Source organism: Hypanus sabinus, chromosome 3 (assembly GCF_030144855.1).
Source record: "Hypanus sabinus isolate sHypSab1 chromosome 3, sHypSab1.hap1, whole genome shotgun sequence".
Lineage (NCBI taxonomy): Eukaryota > Metazoa > Chordata > Chondrichthyes > Myliobatiformes > Dasyatidae > Hypanus > Hypanus sabinus.
This window is the reverse complement of record NC_082708.1, coordinates 43,330,156-43,346,699: the sequence shown is the minus strand read 5'-3', so window position 1 is coordinate 43,346,699 and position 16,544 is coordinate 43,330,156. Positions and strand designations below refer to the sequence as shown.

Here is a 16,544-nt window from a genome sequence, read left to right as displayed (position 1 = left end):
ATCTTCTACTGATGGCCGACATCGACTGGGGAGAAACCGTATGGAAAATCATGAGTATTGCACAGACGCAGCAATGCAGTGCACTACATCGTAAAATTCTGAGGTGGATGATTAACAACATTTGGAGGGATGGATTTATCATTGGTTGCTTATGCTAAATGCGTGTATAAGTACTGATCTCCTTGTAGTGAGACCTGCACGTGGGTCAAATATTTACCCTGTGCTTCAATTTCCAGGGACAATATTTTTGGAATTCTGGAAGATGAAGAATGCAGAACTTGTGTATGAGTGGGATGTTGAAGACTATGAAAGTGATGAACTAGTGAGACCTGAATTTTACGGAACAGAGCCGGTGAGTATTTCAGAATATTCCGGGCTCTTTCCTTCGGCCTTGCTACCTGTTTGATGGAGTGGCTGCATAAGAGCCCAAGACGCTAGTGCTCCTGGTGAGATTACCTGCCTTGCCTCGTAAAGCACAGATCCTCCTAGGTCACTAACATAGAGACCAAAACTGAAGATTCCTGTACCAAGTGGAAGTAGCTAGCATGCTGACAAAGAAAGTAGTTTACAATATTATTGTTGTGGATATGTAGATTGAATGCCCATGACAACCACAGATATGCCCTACACAAGCCAAGCACAGATGTGTCCAGCTGTCTAGTGTTCAGTCCAAAGAGCCAACAACAGCAACGTGTCCATTATCAACCTAGCTGCCTTCTCACCAACCTCAGCTTCTGATGAGAACGAGTAAAGCTATTAAGATCTTCCTGCAGAATATGTGATAGAAAATCTTTGGAGTGATATAAAACAGAAGAAAATACTGACACTTTTCAGTAATTCAACCACCTCTGTGGGAAGAGGAATTATAGTCACCAGCCTTTTTCATAGAACATAGAAATCTACAGCACATTACAGGCCCTTCGGCCCACAATGTTGTGCCGACTATGTAACCTACTCTAGAAACTGCCTAGTATTTCCCTACTGCATAGCCCTCTAATTTTCTAAGCTCCATGTGCCTATCTAAGAGTCTTTTAAAATACCCTATTGTACTTGCCTCCACCACCACTGCCGGCAGTGCATTCCACACACCCAAAAACTCTGCGTGAAAAATTTACCCCTGACATCCCCTCTGTCCCTACTTCCAAACACCTTAAAGCTATGCTCCCTTGTGTTAGCCTTTTCATTCCTGGGGAAAAAGCCTCTGGCTATCCACACAATCAATGCCTCTGATGCACTATCAATAACTCCAAAAGACTGGAAGTAGAGTAAATACTGAAAGGCTTTTATTAGCAGTAAAATGGAGCACGTCCAAGTTGAATGACCGCCCCAGACTGTGGGAGGAGCAGTGACACAATCACCTTTATCCAGGGGTCTCTGGGAAGAGCCACAGGAGCAGTCAGCAGAGGGGTGTGTCCAGACAGGTATACACATAGTTTACCACAGCCTCTCATCATCTTATATCAGGTTACCTCTCATCCTCTGTTACTCCAAGAAAAAAAGGCCAGGTTCATTCAACCTATTCTCATAAGTTATGCTCTCCAATCCAGGCAACATCCTTGTAAATCCCCTCCCCACTCTTTCTATAGTATCCACATCCTTCCTGTAGTGAGGTGACCAGAACTGAGCACAGTACTCCAAGTGGGGTCTAACTAAGGTCTTATATAATTATAACATTACCTGATGGCTCTTAAATTCAATCACATGGTTGATGAAGGCCATCACACCATATGCCTTCTTAACAACACTGTCAACCTGTGCAGCAGCTTTGAGTGTCCTAAGGACACAGACCCCAACATATCACTGATCCTTCACACTGCCAAGAGTCTTACCATTAATACTATATTTTGTCTTCAAATTTGATCTGTCAAAATGAACCACTTCATGCTTATCTGGGTTGAACTCCATCTGCCACTTCTCAGCTAAGTTCTGTACCTATCAATGACCCACTGTAACCTCTGACAACCTTCCAGACTATCCACAAATGTTCCATATGGAACATTTATTTTATTCCACTTCCAACAAATGTGCTCTGACCTGCTGCCTGTTTCCAGTACGTATTGTTTTATACCTTCAGTATCTGCTGGTCTTCCCCATTTTCACTCACCGAATGATGGGAAGCTGAAAGGCTGGCTGAGGAAAGCTTCACTGGGAGACACAGAGAAAGGGGACATGCTGGAGGATGGAAACTGGGTGTAGAAAGATATGATGCATACACCTGGGCTTTAGGAATAGTAAACAAAAGAGAAATTTGAGGCTTGTAAAGCAGATTGAGGCATGCGGGATTTAGGATTGCTTAATCAGAGGCTTAGAGGGGGGAAGTGCTTCAGTGACCATTGGAAATGCTTCTGTCCGTCAGCTCCCACTCTGTCACAGTGTTTCTCTCAAGTGATGTTATGTCTTAGTTTCGAGAAAATTAGGTCGAACCTTCAAACCTATGTTTGATTTTGAGAAAAGACTGGGTTCATTTGCTCGTTATTACCATTTGAGTTAATTGATAGATTTTCTCCACGATCTAATTGTAAATTTTGGTATAATTTTTTTTTGCTGACGGTTTGATGTTTATCTTTAGAAGCTTTTTGTACGATGCACGGCTCTGGGGTTGAACACCTAACGGGTCCTTTTTTCCCTCACTTTTTTCTTGCTTTAGTAGGGTTTTTTTCCTTTATTTCTGTGTCGCCATATTTTTCAATCCTTAATATTTTTTTTCCTCTTTTGAGACATTGTAAGTGTTACTTACTTTGATGTATTTTGGATAATAATAAAAAGATTTGAAAAGAAAGGAAATGCTCCTGTCGGGTGAGGGGCTGTTCAATTGCTTACAGTGGAGTCTGGCATCAAAAATAGAGGAAGGCACGATCCCTAGAGTACCCATTTTGGAGCAGCTGTTCTGAGAAGGGTTGAACTACTGCTGCCATCGTCAGTTTGTGAGCTTGGGCAATCTTCTGACTACGGCGAGTTGCGTGTGATCCTGGAGAGTTCAAGGGTCCCTGATGACCGGCTGCACCTCCCCTCAAACCACATGGATCATTTGGAGCAGTTGATAGACTCGCTGAGCAGCCTACAAAAGGCGGAAGTGTCAGCCACAGGATTTCAGGGAGGGTTGTGTCAGTCGTATATGGGATCGTCAGGATGGGTGAGCAGGCAGTGCAGAATTCTCCTGCAGAAGCTCCCTTCCCAAATTGGGGTATCAAATTGGGAACTGTTGAGGGGATGGTCTTTCCACATCAACCAGATCACTCGCATGAGCTCTGTTGTACAAATATTAAATATTAATATTTAATATTTAAGAGGAACAAAGTGTGCAGTGCAACAGTTCAATTTTTAATCCCCAATACCAAAAATGAATGAGGTATTTAGCAGGTCAGACAGTTTCTGTGAGGAGTATGGACTTTACATTTGGAGAGCAGGCTTTGTCTGGTCTCTCTGCAGCTGATACCTGGCATGCTGAAGGTTTTGTGTTTTTTTTTTACCTGGAGTCAATTAATAGTATTAATTTTTTTCCTATCTGTTGTTGACCCTGCTATTTCCTAACATAGTAATTGAAAACACTGTTTTCTTTTATGTGAGGGAAGTCAATCTTGACTGTCATTGTTTAAAAGCATCATTTCTAAATTGTCCTAATATTCTCAAATCTTTCAGGACCCAATCACAGGTGAACCTGAAGCCTTCTACTCACCTTGCAGACAACACCTAAAATATGTGCTTTCATTTTCAGTGGGAATTCTAATGGTAAGGACTTTCAATGAATTCCCTTTCATATCTTTCTGTTTGTTTTTAATTCCCTCTTAACTTAACCCTTCAAAATGTACCATTTCCTTGGCACGTGGCACACCTGAATGAGAACATTATTAGGGTGGGACTAATGCTGCAGGTGACTCTCAGATAGTGACTTAAGAGCAATGACCAAGTCCCCAGATACAACAAGCAGAAGAACATGGATAATTAGTGTAACCAGTCAGCCTTGACACTTGCTCACTGGGTGATCTGCTACGATTTTTTTGTGAAGTCAGGTTTTGTGATCAGGAATGTTGTTAGTGTGGTAATATGGCAGCTCATTCGGTAATCATCCAGGCACAAAGGAACGTGTAACAGAGGTTATAAAGCTCTTTTTTTTTGTTGACAGACCCCTTTCCAAACTGCACTAATGAGACAAGTTCCTCATCCAGGTTATGCAGCAGAATGGAAGATAAATGTGCTTCTCATTAATGTTTTCAAATGTAAAATAATCTGCAAACCAGAGATCATGAGCCAGGGAAGCACAGGTAAATTCCCAGGATCCCATGTAACATTTTTGTGGATACCCAAGGATCTCTCTCACCTACATTGGGAAACACTGGCACTAGCAAGGTCCTTCCCAAGGTCATTGGAACCCTTCATACATTACCTGAGACTGAAGCAGAAACAAGCAGAGTTCTTGGGGATGGTCTTACCATGATTATTAGCAATATTAATGTAAGATTGGCTCCTGGGACTAGTCATTTAGCTATACTTACTCCCACAGTCCTAAGACAGGCTGGCCGGTAGTTTAGTTGGTCACTGTAGTTTGTCCTGTCATCAGGCTAGGGTTAGATTAGGATTATCTGGTAATGTGGCTCAAAGGATCAGAAAGGCCTAGATCTGCGCTTCATCTCAATGAATGAACAAGCATACATGGTAGATCTCTCTCGCGCTCTCTATTGCTTTGCAAGTACTGCAATGTCTGTAGTTTGAGTGAAGGCATCAAACATCGGCTCTCTGTCTGTTCCAAAATTTGAGAAGGAAGATGGGGAGGAGGGGTACAAGACAAAACCGTATACATATCAATAAAGGGAACTGCAGGTTTAGATCACTGAGTGGTGAAGTGAGGTCAGCAGCCTGCAAGAAGCAAACCGTATTACTCTAGTAGAGCTGTGGGGATAGAGGTAGGCAACGTGGCACCGTCAGCGGAAATTAAACATTCAACCATATTGAATGACGAATCAGACCTTCATTGTGGGATGCTCATATGTACATGACTTGACTATGAAAATGCATTATATGAAGTTCCCTGTAACGTATTAAGTTATTTTGTACACAAACCATATTCTTCAAACTCCTTTTGCAATGTCAATGTGGTTGGATTCTGTTAAGTAATTACAACTGCACTAACACTTTGTAAACTGATATTTCTTAACCAAACTAGTATTAAAAATGAATGAGAATTTTTTTGTGAGAAACATCACCTTTTCTTTTTCTTTTGTGTTATGCGTAGGTGGGCTGGGTATTCATCAGCGTCTTGGCAGTGGTCATTTATAAAACCTGGGCTAGATTTCGAGTGACAGAGTCCAACTCGTTCGAATATTTTCTCTTAACTACTGTTGTTAGTTCGTTACTTAATGCATTATCCATTTCAGTAATGGGAAAAGTAAGTATAGTTGATTATTTTAGGTTCACAATGCAGTCCTAATTTTTTTTTGGAAGTAACTAGATTGTGATATTTAAGATTAATAACATGAAATAACAAAGCTTTGTATGATGAGTAAACCAGGGAAGATCGATAACTTTAGTAAATTTCAATCATTTTTTCTGTTATTGCTCTCATATTTGAAAACATTCAAAACATAGTATTTGGCTTATTTTGCCAATTCAAAGCATTAAAATATCTGATATGGTACCTACAAAACCATATTTGCTTTTATCTGTCTATGTCAATGGGAATTGTTTTGGCCATTTTTCTGCTTGTTTGGTAAATGTCGAAATTTTGTATTTCAATTGCAAACATTAATCATAACGGGTTTTAATAGAACAAATAAAAATAAACTGCTTTCAGTGGCAGAGGATCAGAAACTAAAGGCTTTCTCCCGCTCTCTCTCCACCCATGTGTCAGTCTCTGTCTTGACTCCATTCACTGACCTTACTTCCACTAACCGCTGGGGGTAGAGAAATCCAAAGATTCACTGTGTTCTGAGAGAAGAACACTAGAGGAATCATGCACCCTATCAATCCACTTAGCATCTTGTATATTTCAACAAGTCCACCTCCCATTCTGTACTGCAATGTCGAGTATGTGTCAATTCCTATATCCAGAAAACAATCAAGTGCAAAGTTAAACATTGCATATTTAAGGAAAGATTCCATATTAAAGGACAGATGAACTGCTTCTAGTGTATTCTTTCTTTAAATATGGAAAGTATAGCTACACACAATACTTCAGATGTAGTCCAAATACCATCCTGTGAGGTTCCTTGTCTCCCTTGCACTAAAAACCAACCTTCCATTAGCTTTCCTGATTTTTGTTGTACTTGCGTACCATTTGCGTTTCATTTACCAGAACCTTATATTCATTTTGTAACCTATATTGTTCTCTCACTCGGTTTATATAACTTTTTGTCTTCATTCTTTCAAGTAAATAACCTAATCTCTTCCCACTTTATTCTGCCAACTTCTGGCCCCTCACCTATAATCCCTTTATAGGCTTTGTCCATCTCATAAATTGTCAGCCTAAGTATATTTGATTCATAAGCATATTTACTCCATTCAAGTCATTAATGTAGATTATACACAGTTGATCCCCGTGTCACACCACTAGTTGCTGACTGCTAAACTGAAAATAACTGATTATTCAGATTCTGATAGTGGAATGGATGGGAGAGTCCAGTGACAAACAAGAGAAAATCTGCAGATGCTGGAAACCCAAGCAACACACAGAAAAGCCTGGAGGAAGTCAGCGGGCCATGGAAACAGTCAACATTTCGAGCCGAGACCCTTCATCAGTTCTCTCAATGCCATGCGCTTTCACCTTTGTCCTACAGTACCATCCATCTGCGCTTGTGATTCTAATATGACAGCAACCATCTGGAGAGCTCCTACAAAATGCATAAAATTTAGTAGAACACCATGAGCTGGTTTTGTTTTTCATACTAATATTTCATTGGCAAGAAGGGTAGTTTAAGATGAGGTGGGAGAGAAGTCATCAATAGGATAAATTCTTCTCCCAATGGCTGATTATAGAGAGGCTGTTAGTCGGTCTTAACTAAAATTCTGGACTGATCTAGGAAATGACTAACAAACTGGAAATAAAGAAAATATAAGCAATTTTCTATTAAATTTACAGTATGTCACTGCATATATTGCCTAAGGAAGTAACAAAGAGAATATTACTTCAAGTGATTTATTGATATTAAATCAAATGTTATTTTGTAAGGATTAATAAATTAATTTTGTCTTGCACTTGACATTTAGAAGAATGAGGAGGGATCTCATTTAAAAATATCAAATATTGAAAGGCCTAGAAAGTGGACATGGAGAGGATGTTTCCGATAGAGTCTAGGACCTGAGGGCATAGCCTCAGAGTAGAAGGGCATCCCTTTAGAATAGCAGTGAGAAGGAATTTCTTTAGCCATAGAATGGTAAATCTATTACATTCTTTACAATGGATGGCTCTGGAGGTCAAGTCATTGAGTGTATTTAAAGTGGAGGTTGTAGCTTCTTGATTAGTAACAGTTGAAGTGAATTGGCGGGGGGGGGGGGGAATATAAATCAGCTATGTTGGAATGGTGGAGTATATTTGATGGGCCAAACAGCCTATTTCTGCTCCTATGTCAATGTGGTCTTATACAAAATAACATGAGGGAAGTTTCAGGACTGGATGTCCATTCCCCTACACCTCCATCCCCCATCAGGAGGCCACACTGGGAGCTTCCTTCTGGACAATAGACCCAACCAGTCCCTCTCTACCACTTCACTCCTCCATCTGGCAGAACTGGTCCTCATCCTCTTTCAGCTAATCCCACTTCCTTCAAACCAAAGGTGTAACTGTGGGTATTTGCATGATTCCCAGCTGTGCCTGCCTGTTCGTCAGCGATGTGGAACAGTCCATGTTCCAAGCCTACACTGGCATCGCTCCCCAACTCTTCCTACACTACATCGATGACTGCATTGGTGCTACTTCCTGCACCCATGCTGAACTTGTTGACTTCATCAACTTTGCCTCCAACTCCCACCCTGCCTTCAAATTTACCTGGTTCATTTCCAACACCTCCCTCCCCCTGCTTCATCTCTGGGAACAATCTATCTACTGAAATCCTTTATAAGCCCACTGATTCTCACAGCTACCTGGACTATATCTCTTCCTCCACCATCAACACTGCCCTCAACTGCATCTTTTCCATTTCACACACATCTGCCCTCACCCCATCATCCCACTGCCTCACCAGGGATAAGATTCTTCTTGTCCTCACCTATCACCCTACCAGCCTCCACATCAAGCATACAATTCCATGTAACTTCCACCATCTTCCATGGGATCCCACCACCATGCACATCTTTCCCTCCCTTCCCACTTTCTGCTTTCTGCAGAGATCGCTCTCTATGCGACCCCCGTGTCCATTTGTCCCTTCCCATTGGTCTCCCTCCTGTTACTTATCCTTGCAAGTGGAACAAGTCCCCCTATACCTCCTCACTCATTACCATTCAGGGCCCCAAACTGTCCTTCTAGGTGAGGTGACATTTCACCTGCGAGTCTTTTGGAGTAATCTACTGTAACCAGTGTTCCTGGTGTGGCCTCCTAAATTTCAGTGAGAACCGATACAGATTGGGCAATTGCTCTGGCAAGCACCTTTGCTCTGTCTGTGTCACAAAAGGTGGGATCTCCTGGTGGCCACCCATTTCAATTCTACTTCCCATTCCTATTCCAATATGTCAATCCATGGCCTCCTCTACTGCCATGATGAGGTCACACTCAGGTTGGAGGAGCAAGATCTTCTATTCGGTTAGGGTAGCTTCCAACCTGATGATAGAAATTTTGATTTCTCCAACTTCAGGTAACTGCCAACCCCCTTCTCCATTCCCTATTCCCATTTCCCTCTCTAACCTTATCTCCTTACCTGCCCATCACCTCCTTCTGGTGCTCTTCCCCCTTCCCTTTCTTCCATGTTCTTCTGTCCTCTCCTCTCAGATTCCCCCCGCTCTAGCACTTTATCCCTTTCACCAGTAAACTTCCCAGCTCTTTTTTTAATCCTCTCCCCCTCTCCAGTTTTTTACCTATCTCCTGCCACCTCGTACATCTTCTTCCCCTTCCCCCACCTTGTTACTCTGACCTCATTTTTTTTCCAGCCGTGAAGAAGGGTCTTGGTCCGAAACATCGACTGTTTGCTCTTTTCCATAATTGTGCCTGGCCTGCTGAGTTCCTCCAGCATTTTGTGTGTGTTGTTTCAGGACCTTTCCCATTAATTCTGTAAAGCAAATCCCTAGAGATAAGAGGACTTGTGAATCTTAACCCATGGCTTTCCTGAAGAAGAACCAGGCACAGCCTGCACATATTGTATACACTATTATTTTATCATAAACAACATTCTGGGCTTGAAACCCATGTATAATAAAGTATAATATCAATATAGTATAGATTATAGAGCATAGATGTTGCTGGGGTGAATATTAATCTTCCTTCTCTTTGATATTTTATCTTTAAATTTGAAAAGAATGAAACTTTTGTGTTCTCATACAGGAAATTGAATTAAGGTATTTGATTTATTTTAGATATATCAGTTGATCGCAGTTAAAATGACCAAATGGGGTAAGTAATTATATATTAAAGTGTTTCAATGTGCTGTCTATGGGATGTCATTCCTTCAGTCAATTTAACCTTATTGTGTAAGGTAGATTAATGGATATTGTAAATAACAGGGAACAACAAACACCAACAGAAATGCAATGAGAAAGAAGAAAATCTTATGAGGAAAGCTAAAACAATATTAGAATAACTCAATTCGATCAGAACCAATTCACAGACAACTGATGCAATTTGGAGTATCGATATTCCAGGTCTTATGATGTAATTTTATTCTAAAGGTGTCAGTGGTACAATAGTAAAGCAATAGAGGATTACTAATGTACAAAGTGGAATTTGTCACTTCTACAACACCTAACAAGTTCTGTAGAAATTTCCTGAATGATCACCTTACATAAATAACTGCCACTGATGTACTGTACACCTGTATAAGAACCAGAAGTCGTCTATTTCATCCCCTCATGTCTGCTTTGCCATCTTTAACTCGGTGCAACTTTCTTCCGCTCAACCTATGTCCAGTGATTCCTCGATCAACAGAGAATCTATCAGCCTCTGCCTTAAATTTACAGTACTTAGTGACTGAGCCTCCAACCATCATGGATAGAGAATTCCACAGATTTATTTCTCCTGGGTTGAAAATATTATCATCCCAGTCCTAAATACCTGACCTGTGAATATTTTGAAACTCTGACTTCTGATTCTAGGTAATCCAGCCAGGGAAAACATTAAAACTACATTTTCCTGTCTACCCCAATAAATTTTCAACTGGGCTGTTAAAACTAATTCCAATAGCATGGATGTCTAGCTAAATTCTATGACATTTTATCACTGACATTCCGTAAACTATATCAGTGTAACAGGTGCCAGTGCTGGCCAATTTTGCTGATTTAAATATTCACAATGACAAAGCTACGTAGAGGTATTATACATGAGTCAAATTACCGCCTCCATAGATGGAATAAACGCCCAAGAATTTTGATGTTACTCTATCCTGGCATGCATAGCTACGTCATGAAGAATTTGAAGATACTCCAAATTTCCTTGCCCAGCCAACTCTGACAGCACTTCCCAATCCTACAATCCTGCAGGTGCCATGACTCTGAGTTTTTCCTCCAGTTTGCACATTATCATTTGCAAATGTATTGCTGGTCCCTTGTTGTTGGGTCTAATTCGTCAAACTATCTACCACAGCGGGAATATCTGCACTAAAAGGATTACAGGAGCTGAAGAATGTGGCTCACCACTCCCTCCTTGGGCAAGTAGTGCTGGCCTTGCAAACAACACTTGCACCCAATAATTCATCAATAAATCTCCCAACTCAAAACTTTGGCCCTGTAACTTTAAATGACATGTGCCAAACCCATTTCACTGCATGATAGTGAAATAGGCAGAAAGAATGAACAACGATCTAACCTCTGATCTAGTGGTAAAGCCTTCTGATATTAACCTAACCAGTGAATTAATGTCTATACTGTAAATATAGTCTGCAAATGGGTTTCTGCTTTTCCAGAAGTTTCATGTAAAAATAGCATATTAGAAATGCCTGTGAATAATGTCTGTGTGATGCACCATCAATAATCTGAGACGTGGGTTAAGGTAGGCTTTTATTGGCTGGAAGAAAGCACAAGCAGCAAGCGACCATCACACAACATCCTGGAGACTGAGGAAGGGTCTGTGTCTCCAATTGCCTTTATACCGGGGTCTGTGGGAGGAGCCACAGGAGCAGTCAGCAGGCGGGGGGGGGGGGGGGGGGGGGTGGGGGCATGTCCAGACAGGTGTATGTAGTTCACCACACTGTGGTAACTGTAATCCATTATACACAACTTAACGCTCTTCCCTTCAGTCAAATTGGACAGTATCTTCTGTAAACCATATAATATAGGAGCAGAGTTAGGCTATTTGATCTATCGAGTCCGCTCCACCATTTCATCATGGCTGATTCATTTTCCCTCTCAGCTGTGCTCTTCTGACTTCTGCCCATAATCTTTCATGCTCTGACTAATCAAGAACCTACCAGCTTCCACCTTAAATACACACAGCTGTCTGTGGCAATGAGTTCCACAGATTCATCATCCTCTGGCTAAAGAAATTCCAATTCATCTCCATTCTTGCAGGGCATCCCTCCTTTCTGAGGTTGTGTCCTCTGAACCTGGTCTCCCCCACTATACTCTCTATCCTGGCCTTTCAACATTTGATAAGTTTCATTGAGATCCTCCCCTCCCCCACCACCCGCATTCTTCTAAATTCCAGCGAGTACAGACCCAAAAGAATCAGACGCTCCTCATACGTGTGACCCTCAGGCTAGGCCAGCACGTGTACTTCTGGCCCCATCAAAGTGAGAAATCTCATTTGTCTGGATGCTGTGTGATGTGTTGACCGGTAACAAATCCACACCGCAAAATATCAGACAGTACACCAGATGCAATTATCTGATTGAACTTTATAAATCTTAATCTGAACGTAGGGTTAAGTAAAGAAAGTAAAAAAGGACCCATTTTAAGAGTAATGTCAAAAGTGCACATTGGAGCTTGCAAATGTGGCCATTCATCAACCATCGACCTCCTCCAAGCATCACTGACCTTCAGACCCTCACTCCCGGTGCACTCTGTCCAGTGGTCCACCAGCTCTCTCCACACACCTTCCTTCTTCTCTCGCCGACCAAAGACAACGAAAATCTCTCTTCCAGACTCACAAGAAAAAACAACAGTATTCCAAACCCCGTTATCTCTAGTCGTAACACAAACGTTGCTGCTACAGAGAAACCATTACCTTATCAGTGAAACCTTACAGAATGTTACATATGATAAGCCTTTCATTCCTGGAATCATTCTCATGAACCTCCTCTGAACCCTCTCCAGTGTCAGCATATTCTTTTAGGGAACAAAAACTCTTCACAGTACTCCAAGTGAATCCTCACCAGTGCTCTATACAGCCTCAATATTACAGAATTTTCTTTTATATGTTAGTCCTCTCAAAATGAAATCTAACATTGCATTTGCAACCCAATCTGCAAGTTAACCTTTAGGGAATCCTGCATGAGAACTCCCGAGTCCCTTTGCATCTTGGATTTTTGAATTTTCTGCCTTTAGAAAATAGTTTTCTACTAAAGTGCATGACCATACAAATCCCGATACTTCTTTGCCCATTTTCCTATGCACTGTCAGTCGTTCTGCAGCCTCCTATTTCCTTAACACTACCTGCTCTTCCACCTGTCTCTGTATCATCCATAAACTTGGCCACAAAGCCATCAATTCTGTCATCCAAATCATTGGCAATAATGTAAAATGAAGTGGTCCTAATGCCAATCCCTGCAGAACACCACCAGTCACAGTAGCCAACCAGAAAAGTCTCCCATTTATTCCCACTCTTTGCCTCCTGCCAATCCTCTATCCATGCTAGTATCTTTCCTATAATACCATGAGCTCTTATCTTGTTAAGCAGCCTCATCTGTGGCACCTTGTCAAAGGCCTTCTGAAAATACAAGTATACAACATCCACCAATTTTTTCTTTGTCAACCCTGCTTGTTATTTCATCAAGGAATTCCAACAGGTTTGTCAAGCAAGATTTTCCCTTGAGGAAACCATGCTGCTTTTGACCTATTTTATCAAGTGCCTCCAACTACCCTGAGACCTCATCGTTAACAATTGAATCCAACATCTTCCCAACCATTGAGGTCAGACTAATTGGCCTAATCTATCCTGTGCTTTCCAAATTGCCCCCAAAAACTCCAGACATTGTTGTTCTGCTGTCATCCTGCTGGTGTCCTCTGTCAATCCTCTCTCTGTGTCTGTAATTCTCTTTACTCCACTGTAATACTAATACATGTGACCTTAGCTCATCCCTCTCAAATTCCAGGGTGAAGTCTATCATATTATGATTACTATCTCCTAATGGTTCCTTTACCTTAAGCTCCCTAACCAAATCCAATTCATTACACTACACCCAATCCAGAACAGCCTTAATCCTAGTGGACTCAACCATAAACTACTTTAAAAAGCCATCTCTTAGGCATTCTACAAATTCTCTCTTTTGGGATAATGCACTGATCTGATTTTCCCATTCTGCCTACATATTGAAAACCCCCATGACCATCTTAACATTGCCCTTTTAACATGCATTTTCTACCTCCTATTGTAATTGGTAGCCCACATCCTTGCTACTGTTCAAAGGCCTGTATATATCTCCCATTAGGATCCTTTTACGCTTGCAGTTTCTTAACTCTACCCACAAGAATTCTACATCTTCCAGTCATAAATCACCTCTTTCTAAGGATTTGAATTCATTTTTACCAACAGAGCCATTCTACCACATCTGGACACCTGCCTTTCCTTTCAATACAAGGTGTATCCTTGGATGTTAAGCTCCCAGTTATGATCTTCTTTCAGCCACAACTCAGTGATACTCACAACATGGTGTCTGTCAACCTGTACCTGTGCTACAAGATCATCTACCTTATTCTGTATTCTGTGTGCATTTAAATATAACATATTTTGTCCTGTATTCACCACCCTTTTAAATTTTGTCCCCAAGTTTCTTTGCAAATCATCCCACTGACTGCAGTCCTGCCCTATCATCAGCCTGTTCTTCCTGGTCACACTGCACACTACATTTTGTTGTATTCCAACTGTCCCTTCCTCAGCCCTATCACTCTGATTCCCATTCCCCAATTAACCAAATTTAGTTTATACCCTTCCCAACAGCTTGAGCAAACCTGCCTGCAAGGATATTGGTCTCCCTCTGGTTCAAGCATAGCTTGTCCCTTTTGTACCTGCCATACCTTCCCCAGAAGAGATCCCAATGATCCAGAAATCTGAAGCCCTGCCCCCTGCACCAGTTCCTCAGTCACACATTTATCTGAAAAATCTTCCTATTCTTACCCTCACTGGTGTGTGGCACAGGCAGCAATCCAGAGATGACTACCATGGAGGTCCTGCTTCTCAGCTTTCTACCTAACACCCTCAATATTCTCTACAGGACCTCTTCCCTTTTCCTACTTACGTCATTGGTGCCAACATGTAGCAAGACTCATGTCCTTTAGAATGAAATGGACCTGATCCAAGATGCCCCTGACCCTGTCACTGGGAGGCACAGGGTGTCGCTTTCATGTCCAGGAATTTTGTGTCTCTAACTGTGGAATTCCTTATCACTACTGCAGTCCTCTTCTCCCCACTTCCCTTCTGAGCTACGGCACCAAACTCAGTGACAGAGACCCGTTCACTGTGGCTCTCCTGTAGTAGGTTGTCCCCTCAACATAATCCAAAGTGGTATGCTTACTACTGAGGAGAATGGCCACGAGGGTACTCTGCACCTGCTGCCTATTTCCCTTCCACTTCCTGACAGTCACCCAGGTACCTGCCTCCTGCAGCTTATGGGTGACTACCTCTCTGTAGCTCCTACTTATCACCACCTCAGTTTCCCGTATGAGCTGAAGGCCGTCGATGCACCTGGTGCAGATGTAGTTATCTGGGAGGCTGGGGGTCTCCCAGAATTCCCACATCTCACACAAAGAATGAAGCACAACCCCTGCAGCCATTCTCACTGTTCTAATTATGTACTAACAGATGAAGAATGAAGAAGAAACTTGCCTTGCTGAAGCCTGTTGAGCCAAAGCCTCCCCACTCTAACACTGGTCCACTCCACTTATCCCTACCTTATTTTTATTTGCCCATGGTAGTGGATCAAGATTCAATTTGGCTGCCAGAAAAAAAGCCAAATACCTATGAATCCTCCTTTTTAATTGTTTCGCCCCAACCTCTGTGTAGCCTCCTCCACGGCCATGGAAAAGAACCTGAGCAGCATACTGAATTTACAGTAATTGATACACATCAGTCATAAAAAATTAAAATTTAATGCAATTTTTTCATTCATACTTTCTTTTCTCCCCAGAAAACCACAGGACTCAGACTGAATATAATGATGCCCTGATATTAAAGTTATTTGCCTTCCAGTTTGCCAATAGTTACTCACCTCTGTTTTACATTGCATTTCTGAGACCGGTAGGTTAATGCACTTAACAGTTTATCAAAATCCTGTCTGATGGATAGGCATTGCAAAACACAAACCATTATTCTATTTTAATTTTAGAACAACGAGCAGATGTTCACATCAATTAATTTGCCTGGATTGGAGGACAACTGTGGACAGCTGAACAATTGCATGGTGGAACTTAGTTTTCAAGTACTTACATTAATAATCACAGAAACACTTCCAAAATTTGTAAACGATAATATTGTACCGTAAGTCTGTTTCTGTAAATCTAAACTGTACATTTTAAACTGTGGTATAATGCAGCAGCTGAGGGAAATGCAGTATTATTGTGCATTTAATATGATGTGTGTTCTTGACTGTCCAGTATGGTTACAGCTGGCATTAATATGCCTTGGGTGAGCACATAAAAAAACATTTTGTTACTTATTTATTTTATCCTTTGGCCATTGGTGGCATGGCCAACATTAATTGCCCATGACAAAGTGGTAGTGAGCTGTGGTTGGTGAATGAGCAAACAAAGGAGCGATGTGGAAATTGTGCAGGCAGAAGGGATTATTTAGGCATTTAATTACCGGTTCAGTTAGTTTGAGTAAAACGGCCCTGTTCCTAAGCTGCACTCATCTATGTTCTGTGTGGACTGCTTTGTTCCATGTGGAGTCAGGCTCCTTGAAGCTTTTAGAGTTAGTCACATGCAGACAGGCTGAGAGAATTCACTGCCCAGTGTACAACAAAAGGGTTTGGGCTGTCAGGAAATGAGTCAGCTGCCATGTGATACCTAATTTCTGACCTTCTCTTGTAGCTGCAGTGCTGAAGTGGTGGGTCCAGTTGCAGTCCTGGTTGATGCTGGGCGATTTGCCAAGGTCATATCATTAGACTATCTTATTGGCAATGATCATTGCCCGATGCTTTGGTGCCATGAATGTTACCTGCCAATAATCACTGCCTAAATTAGTCTTGCTGTGTGCAGGTATCAGCTACCATGTTTGCTCAGTTAAATTCAACTTAGTGCAATCAACTGTGAATCTCCCA

The 16,544-nt window shown here is 41.6% G+C and overlaps 1 protein-coding gene across 2 annotated transcripts in view; it reads left to right on the top strand.

The window, feature by feature from the left end:
• The window catches only part of LOC132391253 (anoctamin-7-like), a 59,084-nt gene that overhangs the window by 26,260 nt on the left and 16,280 nt on the right, over positions 1–16,544 (top strand). For both annotated transcript variants that reach the window (XR_009511138.1, XM_059964179.1), the window contains exons 10-15: positions 237–352; positions 3,640–3,729; positions 5,231–5,383; positions 9,496–9,532; positions 15,414–15,523; positions 15,612–15,763. Coding sequence is in view for 1 of the 2 variants with exons in the window: in XM_059964179.1 (XP_059820162.1) it covers positions 237–352; positions 3,640–3,729; positions 5,231–5,383; positions 9,496–9,532; positions 15,414–15,523; positions 15,612–15,763 (658 nt within the window). In the remaining variant the exon portion in view is untranslated. The remainder of the gene's footprint in view (positions 1–236; positions 353–3,639; positions 3,730–5,230; positions 5,384–9,495; positions 9,533–15,413; positions 15,524–15,611; positions 15,764–16,544) is intronic.